The 27,794-nt window shown below is 41.2% G+C and overlaps 2 protein-coding genes across 2 annotated transcripts in view; both read left to right on the top strand.

Moving 5' to 3' along the window:
* LOC109479658 overlaps nucleotides 1-12,318 on the top strand; it is a 14,695-nt gene extending 2,377 nt beyond the window's left edge. Inside the window, exons 3-11 of the mRNA XM_019781646.1 lie at nucleotides 1,106-1,505; nucleotides 3,504-3,667; nucleotides 5,142-5,308; nucleotides 6,352-6,911; nucleotides 7,243-7,390; nucleotides 8,753-8,911; nucleotides 10,232-10,330; nucleotides 11,241-11,338; nucleotides 11,906-12,318. Of these exons, the coding sequence (XP_019637205.1) occupies nucleotides 1,106-1,505; nucleotides 3,504-3,667; nucleotides 5,142-5,308; nucleotides 6,352-6,911; nucleotides 7,243-7,390; nucleotides 8,753-8,911; nucleotides 10,232-10,330; nucleotides 11,241-11,338; nucleotides 11,906-12,085 (1,975 nt within the window). The 3' untranslated portion in view covers nucleotides 12,086-12,318. The remainder of the gene's footprint in view (nucleotides 1-1,105; nucleotides 1,506-3,503; nucleotides 3,668-5,141; nucleotides 5,309-6,351; nucleotides 6,912-7,242; nucleotides 7,391-8,752; nucleotides 8,912-10,231; nucleotides 10,331-11,240; nucleotides 11,339-11,905) is intronic.
* Nucleotides 12,107-27,794, top strand: LOC109480183 (guanylyl cyclase GC-E-like). The gene is made up of 8 exons (XM_019782345.1): nucleotides 12,107-12,132; nucleotides 19,062-19,236; nucleotides 21,313-21,869; nucleotides 23,691-23,838; nucleotides 24,937-25,095; nucleotides 25,935-26,033; nucleotides 26,316-26,410; nucleotides 27,494-27,794. The coding sequence occupies exons 2-8, from the start codon at nucleotides 19,107-19,109 to the stop codon at nucleotides 27,587-27,589; spliced, it is 1,284 nt and encodes a 427-aa protein (XP_019637904.1). The 5' UTR covers nucleotides 12,107-12,132; nucleotides 19,062-19,106; the 3' UTR covers nucleotides 27,590-27,794.

Raw genomic sequence — 27,794 nt, 5'->3', positions numbered from 1 at the left:
AAAACAGTGTACATTGGATTCAGATCTCACCTCGCCAAACATCTGACTGATCTCAGGAGACGTGATGAAATCCCCCTGTGTTCCAAACACATCCTTGTGCATGTAATAACCCTGGATCAAACAAACAGTTCTGAATTTCTGTTCAGGCCATGTTGATTTGATTATATGGATGACATCCGCGCGCGCATGAATTTTCGGCCATTTCCAAAAAAAAACAAGTTTTCAACCATACTGTAAATCGTACAAAACAGTTGCAAAATGAGCAAAAATATACCATAAGTTACAAAAAAAAATTAATAAAAACTATACCAATGTCGTAGAATGCCAAAATCAAACGAAAAAAGACGAAATTGTAAAGAAATGAACTTGAAGACTAGATTATTCGCCAAACCATATTCTGTGCCATTTGCTCAACCCTCATGACCACGTAGATTTCATAATGAAAAGAACTTTTTTTTTGCAAAACTTTTTTTTTATTCGCACGCGCGCATCAGTTTTGGGGCTCCCGGAGGATGTCATCCATATAATCAAATCAACGTGGCCTAACCAGAGCCCAGGAAAGGTTTGAACTATTAACTACAAGGACTTCAGTGACGTCATTCTCAGCTCAGTACGCTTGACTGGCGGAGGAGTAGGTTTTGCACCGAAATCCCACCTACTAGTTTTTCAGTATTTAAGTCTTGTTAAAGGCATACTGAGCCCACTGGATACACAGAATATTCGGCCTTTGTATCGATATGAATTGGTTTTACAAACTCAATACGAGGAAAAAAATTACCATTAACACAATTTCCTTCAGTTCATTTCCTACAGCTAAATAAAGCCTGTTGCTGTGCATTACGTGAAAATAAATCATGCTATTGTTGCACTGCTAGCTACAGTTACGTGGTCGTACGCAGACAACGTACGAACCATTTCATCTACTTGTGCTAGAATATACCATTTGTATGGTATTTGGGGGCCCAGCATACGGAAATGTGTTCTTATATCTTTGAGCGACAGTAAAAGTGCACACACTCCTCGGCTGCTTATTCCACATATGAGATGCTCATTGGTTTACCGTTGTTTTTCGGCAACGCCCTTTGATGTTTCCAAATATGGTAAGCGGGGGCGGGGTCTTTTCACGATATCACCATGGTATTACATGTGTAAGAGCCGGATCAGTAGGCACAATGTGCGAGCGCCGGCTCACACCGGTAGACGACAACGTTATCAGCAGAATGCAAGTTAAAGACAGGGAAGCCCTTTCCAAAAGGGGCAAAGGTTTTAGGATCTTTAGCATCCTCCTCTTAGTGGCAGTCCCCGTAGTGGGCATGCTCGTTCAGAGCAGCATGATTGTCCACGACACGAAAATAGAGAAGGAGTCGGCTGAGGTAGTGTCGGGAGAGATCTCTCTGAGCACGGAGATGGGTCTGATCGCCGTGAGTTTGGCGGTGGAGAGAGGGACCACAGTTCTGTATGTTGGCTCCGGCAACAACGATCGAGTGTACGACCGCCTGACGCAGGTACGACCAAACAGCTCTTATGTATCATTTTCTCCTCAGTCTAGAAAATTCAAAAGTAATTGTAGAGCGCAGGAAGGAGGGAGCTTACCCAGATGTTTTATGTTTACTAAGTCTTAGGAGTGTATAATGTATACAACGGCGAGAGACGCTTTTATAGATGAGTCTAATGGTTGTTAGCCTCCTTTGCAGACGATTCGAGTGCGCCGCGTTTTGGTAGTCTCCAGACTAGCTACGCTGGCTATATATAGGAGAATATTTGGCAGCGGAGTTTGGCCGCCTTGTAGGTTTGACTGGCCGCGCAGTTAAGAAACTACCTCCCCGGTCTCCCTTGGCCAATTTTACTCTCTCTTTTTTGCCGAATTCTATCGATCCGTATTCCCATAGAAAGACCTGGTGGAGGCTAGCGTTTTGGTAGGATGGGTTAGGGTTAGGATTAGGGTTAGGGGAGTGAGGGAAGGGAAGGGAAGCAACTGGGAAATCAACAAATGGTGAAAATTAGAAAAGAGTACAAATTAGCGCCCCCTCCCTCCCTCCAAAACGCAAGAAATGAGGCTAAATGCTTGTAAGCCTCTGTTGACTAAGGGCCGCTGATGCACCCAAATAATCGGATGCAAATACAGTGCTCACCAACTATTTGCATCACTGACATTGGCATAAACCTGGGATCTGCATAAAATTCTGAAAACCCAAACCATTTCCCATTCACTACAGTATCATCCATAACCAACTGACCTCCCCTCCCTGTCGGTCGTGTGGACTCTCCTAAGGTTATTGGACTAAACCTGTTATAGGAATAAAATTCCCTGACAAATGGTCCATGCAAATAACAGGAGAGCACTGTATTATCTACACTTTAAGCAGCAAATGTTCAGCAGGCTTGTGTTAGCTTGTGCCCACGCCTACGCTTTCTCGTCTTTACCGTTATAGCGTTTCCACAGCAGTGTGATTTACTGTATATTGAAGACGACTGGCAATATTAGCCGGAGATGTCATAGAAATTTACTGTCTGTATCTGTATCGGTATAGCCAGTATAACCGCCCTTCGGCGTAACACACCAGCTTCGCAGGTACCCGCGCTGGCGCGGCGGAGGCTAGCTATATCACATCGAACCGAACGACTTGTTACGCTCATGCATATCATGCCAAATGAGTCCCCCCTCCCTTCTATACCGGGCCTTCCGATCAGCCATTCCTTCCTTTACCCGGAAATTAAAAGCAGGACATCATATCAAATGTAAGCAATACGTCAACGCGAATAACATGTAGTAGGTCATATGAGGTTGAGGACGAGCTGTGAAGCACGTAGCCCTAAAAGACAAATTTAATTAATACAAAGTGTGGGGAAAGCAATTACATCTAAATAGGAAAAGTAATTCGGATCCTTAAGCAGTACGTTCACCAAAACCTTATCTGCGGTTTGGGAACGGACGTACGTTAACCTCAGCTGTTATAATATCAAGTAAAACCTCTCAGGAGCTTTAAAAGAGCTCATCTTTAGACGATTAGTATCTATAAAGTCTGCACCGCTTACCGCACGTGCCCTCCTATTGATCTCTTATACCTTCTAACATCCCAGGCTCCCAGCATTTAAGGACTCAAATGCCCTTCTCAGGTGACTACACAGAATGGCTTCGCCCTCTAGACAGATTTGCATTTAGATGTGCAGTAACAGAAATTCCAAACCTATTCGATCACACACATCTTTATAGCCAGATGTATCATCGCTTTATGTTCATTTCACAGTCAGAAGAGAATCTAGTTAAGCCGCTTTGTTGTTCCAGTGGTTTTAAATAGACTACCAACACAGCTCCTCCCCCAGTCTTTTTATCCGTCTCTTATGTGCTGCTGAATCTTGATGAAAGATATTGTTCGGTTCCTAAATGTTTGTTTCATGTGAATGGAATCAGAGAGCATACTAGATCACAATCCCCGCGTGTTGGGTATGGATGGATACATCAAACGGAGAGATGTAACTGTTCGTTTCCGCCTTGTTTTCAGATGTACAGTGCGACGGATGAGGCCTTTGCTCTCCTCACCAGGTGGTCGAACGTACCGGATGATTCCCCTTGGCAGTTCCGGAGCGGGGAAAACCTGCACGCGTACGTCAAGGAGCACCGCAAAAAACTCCTCGAAAATCAGACATCTGTGGAGGAACAAATCCAGTAAGTTATCACCTTCCCTCGCCTGTACCCCGCCTACGCCATTGTAAGTCCTCTTTCATCTTGTAATTGTCATGGCTGTCGCAATAATGGTATGCACCAGTTTCACGCTAATTGTAGTTGGGTACTGATACCCAAGACTGTGTTTGACGCACGCACGACTGGGGGCTCTGACGCAAACAAAAACATTGTGGCAACTAGAAAGGAAACATTTGCAAAGCAAATGCATAATGTTTGTCTTCGCATGTAGGCTGCTATGTTAATTCTTACTCAAACATTCATGTATATATGTGGTCAGACAGGAGTCTAAATCCTTCCTGCTGTAAAATTGCAACATGGTGTAACCCAACACTAGTTACCAGAAAAATTCAAATTCGTATTCTTTATCAAACTAGACAAGCCATGTACTAGCATATTTAGCCCCATATGTTCATAATATTATATTTACAAGGTTGAACCTGCACATATAGTAGCTAACATTAGTATGTATAGGTATAGTAAGATGTAATTTCACTTCTGCTTTATTTATGACCTGCACTTAGCTTGTAATGAAGAGCCTAAACGTACAATAAAGGTCTTTCTTTCATTCAATAAACGGATTACTCTCAGACTGGTACTTCGCATCTATCTAAACCCAATAGTGGACATCAAAGAGTATAGGGATATGCAAATTGACCTTCTAAGGCTGGCCAACTCTCCTGACCAATTACATTCCATTTAGGCCGGTTTCTACAATTATTAAGCTTACAATTAGGTCTGGTGGAGACTAGCGGATGGACGGCACCCTGTATTCTACACATGTCTGGAATATCAATAGTACTAGTTCGTACTTATAAACCTGCGTTACTGACAACTCTGTGTGACTGACGAAAGGTAGTGGATGCTACCTGAAACATCTGACCGTTTCCAAAATCAAACCTAGTTGCTTGCCATGAGTAACTGTTTTTTCTAACCTTCGAGCACGTATCTAGAATGTCAATTTTCAATCTACTTATGTCATGCCCCAAAGTGTTGTAACAGATAGCAACGCCTAATACACATCATGTTATACGCCGTTTACGTTCATATTCCTGTAGTAATACTAGCAGTGTCTTAGAATAGACTCGATTGTATTACTAGTAATCACATTGTCATTGTTGCCATACATTGTACCATGTACAATTGTCGAGCAATAAAGGTTTTTTTTTCATGGACTGACTTATCTTTTGCCTGGAATGACACGGACTATGATTATGCCTTATGGTTTTGACTATTTGTTTTGATTGACATGTCCTGTTTCCAATGATTGACTACTTGTACTCTTTGTTCATATTATTTATTATCTCTATGTTTAATTATTTGATTGTCTACATGTATGTCCTTTGTAACTTGTTATGTTGGGCTACCTTGGAAATCAGTTGTCATAAACTGAAGGTACCATCCTACCGTTTTTAAGATCAATCAATAAATAACTAAAAATTCATTGATTCATTCTCAGGTTCTACACAGACATCAACACCTTCCTGATCTCCCACCTCGGACAGACTGTCCGCAAAGCTGACTCATCTCATGTGTGGATGAAAGCCATAGCGTATCACATGATCATCCTCAGCCAAGAATACGCAGGTCTTGAGAGAGCCATAGGAAGCATCTTCTTCGCTAAAGGTAAGATATATATGATGTTTTGTTACGGATAGACCACAAGGATAGGTGCTATGTTGACCATTGTTTTTTAAACATTCATTGACGGCACACTCAAATTACATTGGATTCATGCCACCACAAACACATAAGACAATACATAATACATGGCAAGCAAGTATGTACAAGTAGTTATTAAATAATGAACAAGGGACCAAATATTTCCAAAGACCTATATATAGGACTGACATGTTAAAATATTACAAAAACCGTTTGGAATCTGACAAAAATGTACATTGCATTGGACATACATGGCATTGGACAAGGCATGTGCTGTTGATGCATAAGATAGGAGATCGCCGAAACCACTTCGATAGTCCAGTCTTATGATTCCTTCTGATAGTAACTGATTGTGACTCGTAATGTTACCGTAGATAATACACGCAGACATGTAATTTGTAATTTGTAGTATACACAGGCCAACCACTCAGGGCTACGGTCAAATATACACAATCCAGTTCTCCTGTCATTTCTAGAAATGTAAAATACAGTGTTTCTGCCCTTCACATAACCTCATCATACAATTGCATGTTGTCAAGCGCCTGACTTTCTGGTAGTCAGTCAACGACTAATGTCAATTGAACAGTAGGGACAAGTGGTTGAAAAAAGCAGGAGACCAAAGAACATAATGATGTTAATTACTTTGTTGTTGAAATCCGCCAGAAAAATAGACTTTTAGAACGAGTCTATTAGCCGAGTCCTTAATAGGCCACTTGAGAACCATTTATAGGTGAACCTGTCTCCATTTTGTGCCAGCTACATGTGTAATACTGCGCTTACGTAAGACTCCCGTTGTTACAATCTTACATAAGCTTCCAGCCCACGGCACAATTCACTGTCACGTCAATTGGGTTCAATAACGACTAAGAGTAACGCTTTTAGCATGTGAAACATGCACATATAATCACGTTTCCATTGTACGAGTATAGAAATATAGGAACTACCAATTTAATGTAATGAAATATGTAGGAAAGAAGATGCAATAACATCCGTTCCTGTCATTCCAGGTCGCCTGCTGAAAGAGGAAGCCAGCATGTACCACAAGGTGAAGTTCTACGCGATGTCCTATTTCGAAGTGGCCCTGAAATACTCCGCCGACATCGCCGCCATCTTTGACGACCAGTTCAGAAACAGTGTCCTGGAGAAGACACTGACGGCCCAACGCCGACAGATCCTGAAAAACAACACGGCGCACCCGACAGCCGAGGCCGGCATCCGCTGGTTCGACAACATGACAAGCTACATCACCGTTCTTCAGAACATGGAGCAGCTGCTCTCCAAGAAGATCCTGTCGGATCTTGAAGCCAAAGTTCAAGATGGCGTCACCAAAGTCACCCTGAACGTCATCATCTTGATCGCGATGATGATAGTGAGCCCCCCGATCGTGTACGGCGTGTACAAGATGGCGTCTGACATGCATGCCATCGCCTGCCGTCTGAAGGATCTCACACAGGAGCTGGAGTATGACCGAGAAAAGGCAGAAATTCTCCTGGGTCAGATCTTTCCAAAATGCATCGCGAACCAAATGAAGGAAAACAACGCCGTTCCTGCGAGATATTTCGAAAAGGTAGGACACTGTTTACACTACAGATAACAACTCTGTTAGAACATTACTGATCTGTTGTCTGCTTTTGTTCTTAAAGTATCAAAATTAGCTTAAGGTGCATACGCATGTATATTGACAACACTTACCAAGGACAAACCGGGACTGGTTATATGTTTGGGCTTAAACCATTGACATCTATTCAACAAGCATTTTTCTTCTTTTACCCAGTTTTATTTGTAAACAATATGTTTGTTTTCACCTTTTTTTCACGACCACAAACGGAGTTCTGGCTTTATATTATTACCATAACTACAGTTCTACAGTTATATCATAACCGTTAATCTTGTTGCAGGTGACAGTGATGTTTTCGTCCATTGTGGGGTTTGCTGACATCTCCGCCATGATGTCCCCACACCAGGTTGTGGACATGTTGAACCGCCTCTACCACACCTTTGACTCCATCATTGACGACTATGACGTTACCAAGGTGGAGAGTACAGGTCAGTCATTCACTATAAGTATACATAGAATGACATATGGTGTGGCGTGATGGCTGGTGGGTTTGGCCCAGGATCCAGAGGTACTGGGTTCGAATCCCTGACATGCCCTGAGGTTGTACCCCTCGCTTCCTCCAGATGAAAATTAGTACCTAGCTTCGGTTAGGGTCGTCCCTCGGAGAGAATGTTGTTATTAACATTATTCAAAGGAAGGTCCCTAACCACATCGCATTTTCATGTACTCCGACTATAACGCTTACCGCTCAATGTTATTACATGAAACTACATGTAGCAACCCCTACCATTTGAGTGAAGGTTAATGGATTTTGCTGCAGGTTGAAGGTTGATGGATTTTGAATTTTTTTTTCGTAATACGATATACTATTATCTATTTTTTTCAAATAGTAGAAGCAAACACTGCTTCCTAAGATTTTGCCGGAGTCTGTTTAATAAAAAGATTTTACATATCCAAGATCCATTTACACATCCAAGATGAAAAGGCGTGCGACAAACGTACAACGACCTTCTTAAAGATCAAATCCTTCCTTCGCTAACGATCTGCTGCACATTCAAGCACCATTAGCCAGCTGCAGATAGAACTTTCCACAGGGCCGAGATTTCCTGTGTCCTTTTTCTACAGGAAGCAGCCTTTTCATATTGATTGTTGAAAACTCCTGCAGACATGTGAGTAGGCTGCTAGATTTCTCTTTCAATAGGAGCAGGCTGCTACCTATTGAAAGAGAAAACTCGAGAAATGTCAAGGGAGCATCAGCAGGCTAATGATGTTTCTGACCGTGTAGATCGTTAGCGAAGGAAGTGCTGGTAGCCCACATCCCCTACTAACAATAGACTATATTATAGCCTCTGTACGTTACGTTTCATCGCCTTGTTTTTTTTTAAATCACCACACACTCGTCCAGCGGTGGTTTATAGTGACTTCTATGTACATCCCAAATTATCAGACGCTGAAATGTTTACTGATCCCCTCTGCTAATACAGTATGTACATGTAAAGCTTGCTCAACTTAGACACGCGTCCACAGTTGAGCATGTACAGATGTAGAGATTACTACGGAATAAAGTTAAATCCTTACTCTGGTTTCCGTTAAACACATGTTTGACGTGATGATTTAAAGGGGGATTATGTAACATTTTTTTGCACCAGTTTGCACTCAGTTTGTGGTGCCACCACAAAATACCAGAATGTAAACACATGGCTGACAGCTGTGTTTAAAGCCTTGAAATACACTTGTAAGGCGTCATATTTTGGCACCTACACTTCCTGAATGGCAAAATGATCAGAAAATCTCATTTTTGTATCTTTCTTATGTTACATAATGAAGCTTTAAACACATTTTTGTTCCAGGCGGCGTGTACCAGGTTGTGTCGGGGCTACCCTCGGCCAATGGTGACCGGCACGCCGGGGAGATCGCCTCCCTGGCCCTGCGCTTCATGGCGGTGACGAAGAACTTCAACCCGCTGCTCGTCTCCTGCAAGATCCGCCTCCGCATCGGGGTCCACACAGGTAGGCTTCAGCGCACATAATCTGACTCGTTTTTCTGTTTCTCTATGAAGGAGGCATTTATTACATGTCCATATTTTTGTATGTATATGTTTATATATTGCTTTCATAATGTGTTTAAATCCAATGCTGTTTTATACTATTTTTATTGATGTAATTAGGGGAGGGAGCTGGTAAAGTTGACCCACCTGTTCTCCCTCCCCCTCCACGCATGTGCTGGAAAATTTTAATAAAAAAATAAACAAATTTGGGACTGGCCGCAAAAAACGTTGTTTTGAATAGCGGGGAAGGGGGGGGGGGTCCTTTCCTTCATGCAGATGTTAGGGTTAGAACCAGCTGTTGGCTCGCCTGTTGTAAGATATACGTAGAGATTGGGGTCTGTGGTCGCAGCTAAAAGTCTTGGTTCTCTCCGTTGTATTTCTATGTAATTGGGCATATGGTGTGCCATTATGTTCGTGATGATGCATTGTTTTCTTTTCTTTTTACCGTAGCAGTTTGCATATTGAAGTAAATGCATATTTCAGAAACAACCCTATAATGTCAATTGAAATGATCGCCCGGCCGATAGGTGGCCAGGCTGTACGTTGTGATTGAACCTAATCTCCAAGCAGATCCCTTTCGGTGGCAAGACAGTATCCATTAGCCAGAGAAGTTCTTGTGCCAAAGATTGCCGGCAAAACTTCTCTGGCTAATGGATACTGTCTTGCCACCGAAGGGATCTGCTTGGAGAATTAGTTGAACCGCCGGTCGAGCGCGGGTACCGTTTACTTCGCCTTACTGTTCCCAATCTGCAAAATATAAAACTTCAAGGAGAATTGTCGCCTATGACTACTTGTTGTTATTGGATATGGGCTGAATTGTGAGGAGTTTACATGTAGCGTTACAATCGTTGGGGCCGAATCAAGGGTCTAGAGCGGCTGCCATTCGTTTGGAAATAAAGAGAGACGACCAGTCTGTTTCTAATGGAAAACGTACCCTGGGGATCGTGGAACCCATTTGTAGACCACAGCCACTTTGGTGCTTTCGTCCAAGTACCCAACAAAATACTTCAAGCTAACGCGTCCATTTCTTAATCCTTCAAAGAGCAAACCTTTTAATGGTAAAATGTCTTCATAAAGTTCATCAATTTATGTAACATCAGAAGAAAAAGGGTATAGTAAGCTTAGTTGAGCTGGTTAAATGTAGCCGGGTGTTTCCGTCTTTTGAGATTTTGAGAGGCTTCAGGTGGACTTATGTGTATTTGCAGTGTTCTTTAGAGTAATTCCGCGTCGCTTTTTGGGTGAGATAGGTAAAAATAATCCTCCTTTTCTTTAATACTTGAAGGCTCGTGCGTGGCAGGAGTGGTGGGATACAACCGACCCCGGTACTACGTCTTCGGGCGAACTGTCAACATCGCACAGAAGCTTGAGGCAACCAGCGAAGGTTATTTTATTTATTTATTTGCATCAGGCCCATGGCCCATATCAACAAACACAGCACATACAATTAAAAACAAATCTAAAACTATCTGGAGAAGACTAAGTCCACATAGTGCCGCCAGAACGTACTGTGGCGGAAGGCATCGGAATGCACAAGGAGATGGATAATCTCATTGACATTTGTCTGACGACAACAGACGGGAAACGAATGAGTGGGTAACCTTACGGCGTTTAGCGTCAAACGTGTCCGTCCGGTTCTTAGCAAACAGATAACTTGTACTTGCATACCTGCCAGCACAGAACAACAACAGTAAGACCATACCCAATGACCTGTTCCCCACTCCACTCAACTTAATACATTTGGGCTTGACTAGTAAGTTACTAACCCATTTCTATGTGACTGTGACATTTTGTGGTTAAAGTTTTGGATCCAAAACAGATCTAGAGAGTCGATTCTCATGGGGGAAAACTCAAAGTTCATTCTTACATACTCAGTCTACCCATCCTGTGGCAATCGATATCCAGGAGTAGTAGGTAGCGTTTTCATCGGAGTTTGACATTTGTAATATAATAGACAGTGGCTAATAGGGTACCCTCACTAAATTGCGCGCCTAGCGGTCCGTCCTCTCGAAAGAAGGTTGCTAATTGCTACCATATTTAGTAATAGCCCCTGGCAGTAAGAGATTGTCGTTATCTGCATTATATTCTTTTGTTGTGACCTGTACTTAACCCAGGTACGTGGGTACAATAAAGGTCTTCCTTCCTTCATTCATTGTACAGCGCCGGCTAGCTAGTTAGCACTGGCTGCATGTAATCCACATCCAAGCGAATAGGTAAATATTTGTTTTAGTACACACATCATCACTTTGAAGATTTCAACAACATGTTCGTGTCATGTACTTCTGCACTTACAGCGAACAGAATCCAGATCTCCTGTGAGACCATGCACACACTGACGTTACGGGGACGCTTCACCGCCGTGCCGCGGACTGATACGCCTCTGGCTATCAAGGTGAGGAGGTCAAACTTTTCTGGGATGACGTAACCTCCTGGAGACTCACTCAGTTTGGTTAATCATAAAACGTTTTCAATGAGAATGGGAAAATGGCCAATGAGAAAATGTTTTGAGTGGAACTGGTAGTTATTACACCGAACATGTCTTAGTCGGGTGGCCATAGATGGCGATATATTTGAAACATCCTTCACCCTTCACTTTCAGAAGTTAATCACTATAAGCTAAGCACGCCAACGCGCCCCATTTTTACTACATTCAAAGCCAGTGCAAAACATCATTACTGCTCGCCAGGGGTCGCATCATCGATGACAAATGAAAGTATATTTCGGTACAGTCGGTTTGAATAGAACACGGCAGGTTGGGTGGACGATAAAGAGAAGTATTAAATGAGGCTCAGGGATGACGCCAGAAGAGAAGTCCTTGCGACAGGCCTAGTCTCAGGCATGACTATACACAAGAAACTAAAGAATACAGCTGTTAAACTAAACGATTAAAAAATGGCCTTTCTTTCTCCATTACTTTATTTTATTTTCATGACTTTAACCGTTGGTTTTCATATTGTAGGACTTGATGCCAGACATCTACAAGCGGACCTTCTGGCTGATCGGTCATCAACAGCCCAGCCCGACCGCGGAGAAGAAGAAGGACATCTTTGTCGTGTCTTCAGGAGAAGGCGCGGTGGGTTTTCAGAACAACTATCCGGAGAAACGTGTGACGTGGCAAAGTGCCAAGTGGCAAGTGTAGCTCTTGTACACTACAGTGTCGCCTGTTTTACGGACATGTGAGAAAAGGTGGGATATTTAGAGTTAGTCTAAAAGAATACCTACCCTGAAATCTTGGCAGCGTCTGTCAGCACAACACACATATAATTGACATGAAACAGATAATGATATTAAATAAACAAAATGTGATATTAAAAAAAATATGCCGACTATTCTGTAAATATCCAAGGAAATTGTGGCTATGGATAACATATCTATTGCAGTCTATAATACTCTATTGAATCACTGCCCATGTGATTGAGGCAGTAACAGAATGAAATAATCAAAGGAAAAATTGAAGAACTGCCCACACACGGCAGGCCTCACACTAATGACAGATGAATGAAAGAAAAAAGATAACACCATCACATGTACAACTTTGGGTCATTATTATTCATCCTATACATCAAATGACAATGTCTGCTGTTATATAACATGGTAAAGAGGACATTGCACTGAAATTTGGGTAGCGCCTTTAGCACAACACACATATGATTGACAAGAAACAGAATGGAATCGAAAAAATGTGATATCAAAAAAATATGCCGACTATTTTGAAAACATCTAAGGAGATTGTGGCTATGGGTAACATTTCTATTACATTTTATTGAATTACATTGAAGGAAGTAACAGAATGAAATCATCAAAGCAAAGATTGAAGAAATGCCCGTCGGCAGAAATTACACTAATTACAGATGAATGAAAGAAAAAACGATAACATCAAACCTTTGGGTTATTATTTATCCTATACTTCAATGACATGCCCGCTGTTATATAACTTGGTAACAGGGCATTGCACTGTTGGATACGTCAATCCCAATGTAATTAAAGTGAATGCAAATCTCAGTGGTGTAGGAATATGGCTCGAATCAAACAAACTAACCAAGCAAGTTCTTTTGCACCTAAGCGGCATCTAGATAAAAAAAAATAACGGATAGCTACTCTCTTGTTGTTTCTAACTTGAAATATCTGTCTTGACTCGTAAATAAGTTGTATAAGAGTGCATCAGCGTGACTGGGCACTTTGGAGAGTCTAACCCCAGTTACCCTTAAAACGCTATTCAATTGCATGGTCTTACCCGGATTGGATTACTGTGATGCAGTCAGCTGTACACGCAGCTTGTGGATAATACTTTTCAAAGAAGCCACCGATCGCGAACCGGGCAGCTAGAATCACACTTGATTTATCATATGCGCCACACGTTGGTAAAAACATATTTACACTGGAAATTTAAACCAGAACGTAGAAAGTACCTGTGGCTGGAAAGAGCTACCAGATTACAAACACAGCTACTAACATGCCAGTATTCAGGCGTATGCTAACATCTAGAGCTGAACCTCACCTTACGACCGGACCGGAATATGGACTTTGAGTATGGATAATGGCCAAGTTTCGTGTATATTTTACATTTTTATGTAATTGTTATATGTAATGCCGTACACTTGTACTATGCCACTGAGAAGGGCCAACCTGGCCAATTACGATTCTTGGACGCAGCTGGAGTAACATGTTTATCTAAGCTGCAGATACATTTTAATTAAATCGGAAGAAATACGTAATGCATGTACTCTGTGACGTTCACAATAACCACAAGTGGAACACATCGTGTCAGGTTGTTAAGCTGTAGGCTATTCAACAACCTAGAGTACGTCGGCGGCATATTTGATGTAAATGCCGATCTATTTTGTGATGACATTCTTGTCACATTGACCATTCTGTGAATGTATAGTATTTCTGTATTTATAACTGTATTTTCTGAATGTTGTATCTATTTGTTATACAATTTTCTGAAACATTGCTATGCTGGCATAGTACAAAAATTCAAAATATCTCAAACAGGATTTGAAGTATACAAGGCAGTCTAAAGTTGGGATTGACTCGAGATTCGGCAGTTAATTCTTTTCATAGAGTAATCACAAAAGACGTACACATATCACACGATCTGTCAGTTAAATAGACAAAACATAGACAAGCTTTTAATATGATTATGACGTGACAAGCCAAGTGGTTTATTTCTATAGACAAAATAGAAAAAAATATCCACGATTGTGACGTTTAAACTACTTTATTATTTTGTCTAGACGGATCAGAAGACTATGTAACAAGACACAGGATACAGTGAAGTACACGCACAGTGAGATTTGTAATGTTGTAGTGTTTTATCTTTCTACGTAAAGAAATCATTGTTTTGACCATTTTCAGGTGTGAGATAATGGCCCTATGTAGTGGGCGGATACGTATTTGATGTTTGATATGAATGTGTAACAGAAATCTTAGTGGTATTTGGTAACTAGTGTCTAAAGTACGAATCAAGAAAGTAGGATACCGTTTTTTTTGCCTTTGTGCTGCACGTGTCGGACTGAAATCCCGGAAATGCCCGAATGCATTTCACTGCCGGGGAAATGTACCCATGAAAAGATTTATATTCACCACAATAAAGGATTGTATTTTCCCATGTATACTACGGTGTTTGTCGATCGCTTTTCTAAAATCCTAAGTCTGCCCACAGACAGAGTAGGATTTGTTGTTTTCTCTCAGATGGAATCTACTAGATAGTAGAGCTGACATATCGTATAGTCTCCAAGCAAATGCTTTTGTGGCTGTAAGACAGTATTAAATTGGCAAGGCAATGTCAAATTGGCAGTTCAGTATCGTATTAGCAGGACAGTATCCATTTGCAAGACTCAAATTGGCAAGATCGTATAGAAATAGAAGGGCAGCGTCCATTTGCCACCCGACGTTGGGCTGGCGTTAAAGAAAAGATAATACATATAAAGTAACATCTCCAAGCAGATCTTTTGGTGACTGCAAGGCAGTATCAAATTGGCATCCATTTTCCACCCGACGTTTTGGCTGACGTACAAAAGATACCGGTAAAAAGAAAGCCCGATAAAAACGTGTAAAGACACGTTAAAAATAACATAAACCTATGTTTGAACATGGAGGTAGAAATTCTACCTCCATGGTTTGAAGAATAATATTACGGTATAGCCTACAATGTTTGAAAAGTGATATCGTAGCCTACAGTGTAGGTATATGTACGTAGGAGAGTCTCTTTGATATCACGGATCCTGCTTTGAGCTTTGAACCTCCTACATTAAAGCAAGTCTGCTTCAAATTGTACGCACGTACAGATGTCGGTCGCTCTTTACAGATGCAATTTGCCACCCTTTGACCATAACAGATTTGTAAAAGTGCTGGTGAGCCTTCCAGACTTCTTCAACCGAGGGCAAGTAATATGTCTAGATCCGTTATGTCAAGGACTTGGTTATTCATTTATATCGGGCGCCATATGCCTAGCTACTGGCGGCATGGGAAAGGCTTCTGGGAAACCACTGTGGTTCGAGAGGCTGAGGATAGTTAGTACTAAGCATAAATTAAGTCAATAATTTATTTCACAGAAATATCCACTTTAAAATGCTTAGCTAATTATAAGCCCGTATGGAACGGTTCTAACCCCCTCCCTTTGTGTACCCGTAGCTATGAATTACAATAATGAAACTTTAACTTGAAAAATGACTGAACCTTTTACTCAGTTTTACGGCTTGTGCTGGGATTCACTTTTGAAAGGACTGACTATGGCCAAGAAGCTTAAAATCTAACTGTAAATAACCTCGAGCTCGCACAGTACAATTTAGGGGAATCATATTCTTCAGTAGCATTTCAGAGACATAGAAATCAACATGGAATCGGGATAAATCTCTTGCATAAGTTGTTGATCACGACTAAACCATGAATGGTTGCTATGATTGGAGATCAATTGAATTCATTTAGAAGTGACATGAAGAGTGCACCCGAAGTGTTGACAACACGCCTAGTGTTGTAATTCAGAAGCACCCAGTGGGATGTCATCAAGCTTCGACATCTGCATGTTAAGCTGTGTAGACCCAGCGAGACTCACTGTATAGCCTGGGCGCCATCCTCCGTAGTTTTCGCCTGCTCCCTAATGTCGCTGGGCCCATTACTATAAACCGAATAGTGAGAGAGAAATAGTGAAAAAGAGAAGGGGTGTGGGCCATACAGTACAGTGTGTATTCTAGAATGGAGAATTCTCAGTAAGCATTCCTTACCACTTTTTGACACATGCCAGACAAGTGCATCATTTAGCGACATAATGGTAGCAGCTTTACCTTGATAGCAACAGAAGCAATTACTAGGCCATTGTTAAAATAGTCACTGCAAAATAGTCTTCACGGAGATCTTACAAAGTACAAAGAAGTGCACGTGCTAAAGTTATCATCCTCTTGCAGATTTCTTCGCGGGAGGGGGGGGCATTGGCCGCCTGTAAGCAGTCTATGGGGACTATCAACAGGTTACTGGCGGCCAATAGACTCCCATGGCCCACAAGAAATCTGCTTAGAGATTACTGACTTTATAGCATTCACTTGGGTCCTGCCTTTCGTGACATTGTGTGGGTGACGTGTCCTCGTAAAGTGCTTTTAAGGGCTTTGGTGTTAAGAAATCGGATGTACGCCCTGAGCGTTTAAGACATTAAACAAAACAGAATCAATGAGATGCTGTATATAAAAGGAACATCGCCAGTGTTGAAAGATGTTTCATTAGAACTATGTCTCTCTACGCAAAGTACCGGGAGTCAACAAAAGAAGATGAAAGCACTTCGCCGCCAAGTAGAAGATGCACGGTACAGCTACTCGGACTACTACTCCTGGTTCTATTGCCTATTCTGGGCATGGTCGTGCAAAACGCCATCATCTTGAACGAGGTGGGAACAAATGCTTATCTATGGTCGGTGTCATCATATAATGGCCCTTAGTCCTGATTGAATTAACTATAGTACTTCGCTTGAGAACAGGGTGGCTTGAACTTACTATATATATATATATATAAACTTACTACGTAAAAACAAGGGTAAATCAGAACGCATTAAAAGTGTACGGACCCACCCGAAATCTTTCTCTATATTGTCACAGACTCCTTCATCCGAGGGTTTTTTGAATTGTGACCTAGTACTTTTGTATTTAATAATACGCACCCCCCCTCCCCACCCCCACACTTTTCTACGTCCTTCTCTCAACTTCACAAACAAACACAGAGTGTACTGTGTCCAGGATCGGGTCAGAAAACCTTTCTCCCCATTAGGTAAATGAGAACAGAATGAGCAGACGGGCGGCTAGTCAGGAGATTTCCTTCACCACGTACATGGGCCGTGCCGTGCACAACATGGCGGTGGAGAGGGGCACCACGTCACTGTTCATCGGCTCACAAGGCGACACTGACGTCTACCTGGGGTACGTACTGACGTCAACTAGTCACACCTACAGGAATTAAACGTCAAATGATAATCTATAATAATCCAGAGTATAATTGATGTGAGCATTTACATTTGCAAGTCATCATGAACTTCTTTTAGTGCTAATGTTAGATATTAGGATGAACAAGGGAATAAAATACAGAGTATGGTATGGTGAATAATTGACAGTTCATCTTCATTTTATTCACATTTTCTTGATTTGATTTATTAAAGTGTATATTTTCACATTTTCACTTTGCCTTTGGAATTGAGTTCGGAATTCTACGACATCAGTATCGTTTTCCAATATTATTATTTTTTTGGCAATGTACGGCATATATTTGCTCATTTCGCAGCTGTTCAGTACGACTTACAGTATGGTCGAAAACTTCTTTTGGGAAAACTGACGAAAATTCATGCCATCCATAATCAAATCAACATGACCTTACAACAGGTACGATAATATCAGAGCACTTCAGCCTTCACTTAATAGAGATGGTAGAGGATATAAACTCCCTGGCACTTTTGTTCAATTGCTCACGTCACGTATCAGTAAAGTATCGTGTGAGTAAGGTCACGTGTTTGTAACCACCATTCTCGCGAGATCACTTTGTGAAGTGATTGGTCAGTAATTACGAGTATCCTGATGAAGGCGACAGTGGTCGCTGAAAATTTGATCTCTGTATAATATGTGTGTTGGAATAAAGTTTAACGTTTTACTATGACCTTACAACAGGTTGTTACGAAAGTACGAGAACACAGACATGGCCATCACAGACCTGCCCGCCTGGCCTGACGTCACGACCGACACGCCCTGGTACTTCCGGAGTCCGGACAACTTCCGGCGGTACCTGGCGGACCACAGGAGTGACGTCTGGTTCAAGCGGAACGAAACTACAGTCGCTAAGGTCTGTAGTCTGTTTTATGAAACTGATAATGATATATTACATTCAATATATAGAGGTCTGCAGTCTTTTCATGATACCTTTGTCTGACATACTTTCTGATGAATTACAGTTGATTGTCTCTGTAGACCTTTCTTTGATACGTTCAATGATGTCACAGTTGTTTAGATCTGTAAGGTTTGTCTTTTTCTTATGATAGCCCTAGTTATATCACAGTTCTGTATCTGTATCTGTATAGCCGGTATAATCGCCCTTCGGCGTAACACACCAGCTTCGCAGGCACGCGGCGCGGCGGCAGCTGGCTACATTACACATTACTCTTGAACTCATCTAACTCTAAACATTGTAAGACGCTATTGAATGACAATGCCCCTATTATACTTGGTGACAGCAGCAAGTTCCACTCTGCGATAGTTCTAGGAAAGAATGAACAGCTCAATCCTTGGTTGATAACTCTGGTACAGTTGCTTGGATCTGTAACGTTTGTTTTTTTCTTATGATAGACCCAGTTATATCACAATTGCACAAGTCTGTAGCTAGTCTTTCTCCTATGATATCTTCAATTACATCACAGTTCCTTAGATCTGGAATTCCAATGATGTGCAATGTATGATATGATGTCGACAATATTTGATATTCAAAGATCGGAAGTAAAAAAAAGAGTGTTCTAAACTTCTAAATGTTTTGCATGAGCATGTAGATTTCTACCCAAGGTATGTCATTAATACATAAATAACTCCTCAACGGAACTCTGACAGCCATATGCAGTGAATTGTTTATTTCGTTGCTTATTGTTTATTTAGGAGATCCTGTTCTACACGGCGGTGACTGAGAAGTTTATCTCTGACATGGGGAGGGTCCTGAGCCGTGCAGACAGGTCCCAGCTGTGGACTAGTGTTGTAGCCTACCAGATGGTGGTCAGCGCTAAAGATTACGCCGGCCTGGAGAGAGCGCTCGGCAGCGTTTTCTTCGCTCAAGGTACATGCCAGGATTTTGAGGGGGGGGGGTGTTCTGAGGGACCAGCAAGCGCCGAAGGCCCAAGTTTCCTAGGGGGAAATTTTGAAAATTGAACCTCCTGAAATGGCATTTCCTGCGTTTTGAGAGGATTATTTCTAAGGGCAAAATCAGACATAACTCCTTAATTAATGACAAAGTGAGCAGTTTTTCTACGGTTCCAGCCTCGCTGGTGATAAAGATCAGTCCATCAGTAAATAAAAAATCTTGCACCTTTAGATGAAAAATGGACCTTTGCTACGGCCTTGGGGTAGATATGACACTACAGGCGGATGCGTCACTGTGGGTTGTGATGAAAGGATATCATTTTTCAGTAGGCCGGATATGTTTTCAGGGGTTGTCGTAATTAGGTACACTTTATATCCGCGAAACCGTAATAACCACCTTTCCTATGTAACACACCAGCTGGGAATACTCGTACAAACGGGCGTACTTACACACTGAATATAGCAATCCCTGTTAGCGATCATAGAGACGTACGTTTTGACATTTGCCAGCTGTTACTGGTTTTTGAAGGTTGTCATCCTTCATGGTTTGCAAATTTAGCCGATCACGCCGTCGAGGAAGACTTAGTCGTATTGAATAGTTACTGGTACTATAAATGTTTCAAGAGAGTATGACTAATCTCCAAGCAGATCATACGGTAGCAAGGCAGTGTCCATTGGCCAGAGGAGTGGCCATTAGCCACTTATGTGGCCGTACAAACTCCTCTGGCTAATGGATACGGTCTTGCCACCGAAAGCTAGGGATCTGCTTGGAGATTAAGTATGACTGAAGTAGACTTATCCCGAGTCGTCTGTAAGGCTAATGAGAGGTTATATGTATCTTCACATAGATAAAGGTAAAGAAGTGCTGTTTGAATGAATAACAGGATGAATGATGCACATTTGGCTATACTAAATTATGATCCTACATTTAATTTAGTCTCAACGTGCATTGTTCTGACGAGGGAAAGAAAGGATCTAAGTTTTTGCCTCCTTGCAGCTAGTTCCGGAACTGCAGGTACATTAAAAAAATCTTCAATTTGAACAATTATCTAAATGTCTAATTTACATAATAATTGAGGAATTTCTATAAATTAGCTGCGTTCCAAGATAGGAGCATACAAGATTTTGACATATGTAATAGAGAACGAGATGAGCATATGGAGATATTGCTTATTCATTATGTAAATGACGACCTAATTTGCATAAGCAATGAGAATTTCAGTCATAAGTTAACGTCATCTAGCAAAGGTATGAGATCGTGGAACTCTGATCTTGTTTTTACTGTCATCTGCACTTTCTGCGAGATAATGAATAGATAAATCTCCTGGCATCTTCTTAGTTGTTAATGCGTCAACAGACGCAAATCCTTCTCATAAAGAGAGGGCTTAAGTCACGCAGCGAAGCAGTTAATCCAGGAAAACACATGAAAGCTTTTTCAGGACTTGTTTTTGTACGTTCTGTCATAGTCGCCACAACCTTACGTATAATCTTTAGGAGGCTTAAAAGTCTCCTTGCCATGCAGCTAGCAAACGCTTTGTTTTTTTTCTGCAAATATCATGTCAATGTAACAGAAAGGTTGCAGTGACGTTTGATACAGCAGTAATGGCGTCTGGCAATGTCATCCTAACAAGAATAATGATATTATGGTTTACACTCAAGTCAAGTCAAGTTAGGTCACACTCCCGCTAAAGAATTTAGTGGAAGTGTACAAAGCCTCAAACATCAAATGATATATTCTGGAACGATGGAAGGATATTCCCTGTACAGTTATGTAACGTTATTGATGTGGAAATCTATGTTCTATTGTGTGAAGGACAAACTGATTATGGTTTCTGTTCGCTTTCCAGTCGTTTTGCCGCCAAATTCCCTATCTGTCAGGATGTGTTTTGCGTCAAGGGACGCCATTTTCTTTGTCGTACTGCAAATCTTCGTTGACGTTCATTCATATACCGAGAAAGTTATCTTTTGCACTATGAACATGTACGTACGATCGTCACAAATGTTCACGAAAATGACATGCTTGGAAGTATGAAGTATAATTGTGTTCATTCAGGCGGTTTTTCTTCGGATGAGCTGATTTGGTACGACAAGGTGCTAGCCGTCGGAAACGCTAACCTGGAGGATGCCATGTTATACAGCGACAGCGTGGTCCAGATTCTGGAACAGTTTCGTGGCACATCGCTTGAAGCAAATATTTCTCTCTCCCGGGAAGAGATCAAAATGAACCAAATCGCCGGCGCTTCTGTTGAGATGGGAGCAGAATGGTTCGACCTTATGACCCAGTACATCGGCTTCCTTCGGCAAGTTGAAGAGCATCTTTCTGAGCGAGTCTTGGGCATCATCGGCGATCTTCTGGCACAAGATGATATCCAGTTAGCTACCGGGTACACCATATTACTAACTGTGGTCTCCATCGGTCCCTTTATAGTCATGGGCGTGTACAAAATGGCCAGTGAGACTCAGTCTGTGGCGGCAAACTTGGAGCACGTGACCGCGAAGTTAGAACAGGAGCAGAAGAAGTCAGACCAGCTGTTGTACAGCGTGTTTCCCGCCATTATTGTGAACGCCATGAAGAAAGCGGACACGGTCCCGGCTGAGTACTTCGATGAGGTGAGGAAGATAAAATTTTAAAACGCAACAGGCAGGTACTTAGACTATCGTACTCATTCACCCTCACGCATACATGTATACACACACAATACACACACAAACACACACACACACACACACACACACACACACACACACACACACACACACACACACACACACACATACACACACACACTAAAGATCGGCCTTTGGCATAACTATACAGGCCTTTGATCTAATTATATATTATATAGTCAATATCTGCCAGGAAATCAAACGAGAAGTTAGTAGGGTAATAAGTAGTCATTATCGGTTGCTAATACCCGTAGGGCGTTTCCTGCCCGGTGGTCTAAAACTGTCTATTTTGTCTTGATCTACTCGTATATATTCAATCATATCTACCCAGTCACGCTTCTTGACACACGAATATTAATTGCATTTAGCCCAGTGGCTATTTTTTACAAGGTTGTTTTTGTACATAAAAGTAACATATAGAAATGAAAATGTGACATTTCAAACTACGCCACAGCACCTCATAACATAACATGCTTTGAAACATTGCTAGCTTTACAGAGAAAGAGAAATCAGATATGCACATGGTGACTATGATACGATTTACTGTACCATCGACAGATGGAACAAATAGGTGTATTTCTTCACGTGAATGGCGGAAATGCTGTATTCTTCCTGCTGTTTTCATACATCTGGGTCTACCAATCTATCTAGTATGTACGAGTAATCGTAAAAGTAGGTCAACAGATGGCACAGATGCAAACAAAATTTCATTAACGTAAAGAGATTTCCATACAGTTATACCAAACAACAAGGCCTTGGCTTGGAATGGGCGTTTTTTAAAGAGAAACTCTATCTTGTTTTTTTCTAATCTGCACAACGTAGCAAAATAGGTACTTGAGTATTCATCTACATGTATCCTTATTGAAAGATAGAACACCTAACGTTAGATTTATTTTTTGTCAGATATATACAGAACGTACAGCTAGATATACATATATTTACTTAATGTTCACCGCAAAACAAGGCTGGTGGGAGCCACTCAAATGTTTTGGGTTACGAAACGGAGGCACTAGCGAGTGAAGTTCCGCGGAGCATTTACCATAGAAATAGCGATGAAATAACACCAGCGCTAGCCTTTCAACATTACGCCTGTGTGAGAGTGGTTGTAGGTTGGCAAACAAGTCACTCCCAACAAGATTTTTTGAAACATAGAAGCTAGATACATTTCTTCATACAAAGGTTTGCATAAATGATTTCTGTTGTTTTCGTGGCCTTTGGGGTAACAAGTAGTGACACCATTGATGCCCCTCCATATTCAGCATGGTAACTTCATCCTCTAAAGCCTTCTATAGCGTCAGGTTTGGTCGCCCCCTTCCTCGATCGGTTGACATTATAGGTTGCCAGAGGAGTACGTAAGAGACCATCTCCTCGTATTACATGCCGCACTTTATGGCCAGCCAGATTCGGCTGGTGCCACTGAACAGTAGGACAAAAGTCACCATTTCCCGCAAGCACAGAAGGCCCATTTTGAGTACCCGTGCATCCAAACCAACTGAAAAAAAAATTTTCTTGGTATGTGTGGATAAATGCTGTCATTTTCCAGATGTCTAGATATTTCTCTTTCTATTTCGTTGAAAAAAAAGGCTTTCAGTGTTGTTTTGGCTGCCTGGAAGAGCTCTAAAAGCAATGCCATGTTGTTTTTGGTGGCGTACACTACTGGTCTGTGGCCAGCCGACCAGTTCACATGTAGTTAGGACCTTACGAAAGTCGCTATACTTTTGTTGTGTCAATGAAGTTCTCTGTATTTATCCGTCCCTCTGCCAGGTGACAGTCATGTTTTCTGACGTGGTCGGCTTCACTGATCTCACCGCCTCCATCTCTCCTCACAACGTCATCGATCTTCTCAACCGGATGTACCGCACGTTTGACGCTGTCCTCGGGCGGTACGATGTCTACAAGGTAGAAAGTATCGGTAAGAACGCGCCCGTAAAACGTTTCATCTTAGCTTGTCTTATACCAACAAATTTGATAGATTGCCAAAAGTATGTGTAGATTTTCAGTCCTTCTCTATGTTGTGAATCAATCCCATTAATTTACCAGAATGAGATTCAATAATCCTCTATATGGTGAATTAAAGGATAGCTCCCCTACTATCTCTTTAATTCCGGGTAAATTAATGGGATAATAATAGGAGTGCTATCCCATAAATTACCAAATAAATGATACAACCAGTTATTTTCCCATTCAGTCCCCGGTCTTTCTGAGCACAATACATTCTAAGTTTTACTATTCGCTGAATGGAAAAGTAATTGGAAAGACGACCGGAATTCAACCTCATCATTTCAAGCCATATTAATATTTTTCTGTATGACGCACAACTTACGGACAAAAAAGCAATCTTCTAAAATAAGCCACGTCTTGTATATACAACTATTGCTTCTTATATAAATGCTATGAATAGCCTTTTCAACAACAATGTTGACAGAAAATGTTACATGTTACTTGTTATTTGTTATCTCTTAGGGCCTTAGGATTTTCAGTCCTTCTCTATGTTGTGAATCAATCCCATTAATTTACCAGAATGAGATTCAATAATCCTCTATATGGTGAATTAAAGGATAGCTCCCCTACTATCTCTTTAATTCCGGGTAAATTAATGGGATAATAATAGGAGTGCTATCCCATAAATTACCAAATAAATGTAGACATCTCCAGGCTGTGTTATAGAATTTCGTTAAGAGGCGTTTAGTCATAATTAGGAGAAAACTGCTGCCTATCTTTCTATGTTGTTGTAAGACAGCGGAACAAAATAATCTACTTTATCATCTGTCGACGTCTCTGACATACTCATTAATTTTTATCATTATAATTCAAGTTAATTAAGTCCATCATAATCACATGTACGCCTCTCATATTTTTGTTATAAGTTTATACCTTAGTTTCACCACATTCTTATAAGCTGACCATGCTGTATATTTCTACATAACTTGGGATTTCCAATCTCAAACATTAACTATGATAAGATTTCTACTTCTTATGCAATATAATATTTTGTGAACTATCTCCGCAGCTGGCTCCTACATGGTTGCCTCTGGTTTGCCGACGAAGAACGGGGACCGTCACGGGGAGCAGATCGCATGCGCGGCGCTGCACCTCCTGAACTCCTCCCGGTCCTTCCATCCCGTACACATACCTTATCCCATGGAACTGCGCATCGGCATCCATACAGGTCAATCAATGAGTCAATCAATCAATCAATCAATCAATCAATCAATCAACCAATCAACCAATCAACCAACCAATCAACCAATCAACCAATCAACCAATCAACCAATCAACCAATCAACCAATCAACCAATCAACCAATCAACCAATCAATCAACCAATCAACCAACCAACCAATCAATCAATCAATCAATCAATCAACCAGTCAGTCAAATCAATCAAACTATTGACCAATCAATCAATCAATCAATCAATCAATCAAACAATATTCTTTATTTTGACTGGGATGCCCTATCTTCCGCTCTTCCCGGAAGTCCAGTTAAAGAGTGGGGTCACGGGTAACGGGAACACAGGAAATAAATAAATTAATACAAAATGAATAAACAAGTACCTAGTATATGACGAATGTTCAAAATCACAATATTCCTCAATATTCCAAACTACCGCATCCTTTCTTTGGACGTCCTCACTAACGGAGCACATTGGGCTTCCTCGGGTGCACTGCTCCCACGTTACTTACCCAGTTATTTTCCCATTCATACCCCGTCACTCTGGGCACAATACATTTTAAGCTTTACTATATATTCGCCGAATAGCCCTGAAATGTAATTAGAAACACGACAGGAATTCAACCTCTCATCATTTCAGACCATATTGATATTTTTCTGTATGACACACAAGACAAAAAAGCAATCTTCTAAAGCCACGTCTTGTAGATACAGATATTGCTTCTTATATAAATGCTAATTCGAATAATAGAAGAAGTATCAGGAAAAGCCTTTTCAACAACAATGTTAACAGAAAGTAGTTACATGTAATTACTTGTTATTTGTTATCTCTTAGGGCCTTGTGTGGCGGGGGTAGTTGGAAAGAAGCGGCCACGTTATTACGTCTTTGGAAACACTGTTAGTATTGCTCAAAGCTTGGAGCAAACCGGAGAACGTAAGTACAGATCTTAACTACCACTGCCAGTATTCCTCACGTTATAATATTGGCACTTAGTCTAAGATAGCACGTTGTTAATATTGTAAATAAATAATTTGTAAGTTAATATCCACTGCATGTCCACAGTATATGTTTTTCAATGATGAACAGATCAACCCAGAAGCATGTAAAGATAAAGCCTTCTTATTTACCAGCTGAAATATTACACGACAAACACTTTGTATCAGTGCGCTACTGAAAGATGGTAAATTTATTTTTTGCCCGTTCCTCCTGCTTCAGCAAACCGGATCCAAATCTCGCCGTCTACCAGAGACCTGCTCATGTCGTCCCGTGATTCCTTTCGCGTGGAGCCACGGGGTGACGTCACCATTAAAGTAAGTTTCCAAACAGCGAGAATAGGTGTAACTAGAAAGGCCGACATTTGCTCGGGAGCAAATGCACGAAATGGCTTCATCACATCCCTGTACCAAAAATGGGCCTATCTCCTCCCACACTAATGGGGTGTTCCAATATTCTATACCCCCCATGCAGCAATGGAATCTTCAAACGCCTTCTGCAGTCGGAACATGTAGTCACCACACCACGACGGCCATAATCATCTATTCTCTAACGAAATAAAAACAAGACGGATAGATAGTTTGTTATTCCCACTTTCTGACGATCGCAGCTTGGTCGTTTAGCTGTGCATGTGACAACTTTTCTACAATTAGGCTAAATATATCGTTTTCAAGTCTAGAAAAAACAGCTTTTATTTGTTCCCAATATCGTGTTTTGCTATATGTAACGGTTAAAAGTCTGTATTTAATGCGGATTGCGTGGCGTGCCAATAGCTACTATCCTGGAAGGAGGCGGTCGCAATCGGTGGTCATCAATTCGTCCGGTTGCATGCTAGCAAGCACATGTTCAACAACATATCCGTATTCATTCCTTTTACCCAATTAAAACTTTATTCTTAAAATTATAGCTTTATAGAAATTAAAATTTTACCTAGTTCGGTCCTTCCAGACTTCAGGGATTTCTGCCAAACGTTAGCGTAGAAGCTTTCCCTTTATTTAGAAACACAAGCTGTTTACACCATGAAGAGAGTATAATGTCAGGGACGTCCTTTCATATGCATTTCATATTCATACCATTCAGTCCCCGTCACTCTGGGCACAATACATTTTAAGTTTTACTATATATTCGCCGAATGGAAAAGTAATTGGTAACACGACAGGAATTCAACCTCATCATTTCAGGCCATATTGATATTTTTCTGTATGACACACAAGACAAAAAAAACAATCTTCTACAGTATTAGTAAGCCAAACGTCAGCGTAGAAGCTTTCCCTTTATTTAGAAACACCGTACAAGCGTTTACACCATGAAGAGAATTAAATTACATTAAAATGTCGTATGCATGGTAAAACGGCTGTCTTTGCCACGTAATACTGGCTAAAATCCACTTTACCACGCAGGATGGAGTGACAATGAAGACATTCTGGCTGACGCTGAAGGAGCAGTCTGGGTCCAAACAGTCTGTCTCATCGGTAAAACTGCACGTAGACATCTAGCCAAGCACCTTTCACACAAAGCCGAATATGGCAAATTCGATTCGATTCTTTTCTAAAGGTAGGCTTTTGAATAGAATCTGTTCAGACTAGTACTGCTTCCATACTCAGCCAACCTTGTTCGGCTTGTGTTCGTTCTGAATGTGTCACAGGGACATATGTATATATACTTCGTTATTACCTTCGTGCATGAGCTTGAGATTTGTTT

This window comes from Branchiostoma belcheri, unplaced genomic scaffold, assembly GCF_001625305.1.
Source record: "Branchiostoma belcheri isolate BF01 breed outbred unplaced genomic scaffold, Haploidv18h27 scaffold5, whole genome shotgun sequence".
NCBI classification, from domain to species: domain Eukaryota; kingdom Metazoa; phylum Chordata; class Leptocardii; order Amphioxiformes; family Branchiostomatidae; genus Branchiostoma; species Branchiostoma belcheri.
Note: the sequence above shows the minus strand (reverse complement) of the source record. Positions and strands in the feature narration are given on the sequence as shown.

Coding starts and splice junctions, on each gene's coding strand:
- LOC109480183 (XM_019782345.1), top strand. CDS start 19,107: ATGGGGAGGGTCCTGAGCCGTGCAGACAGGTCCCAGCTGTGGACTAGT. Junction 19,237..21,312: donor CAGCGTTTTCTTCGCTCAAG/GTACATGCCAGG, acceptor GTGTTCATTCAG/GCGGTTTTTCTTCGGATGAG. Junction 25,096..25,934: donor GCGCATCGGCATCCATACAG/GTCAATCAATGA, acceptor GTTATCTCTTAG/GGCCTTGTGTGGCGGGGGTA.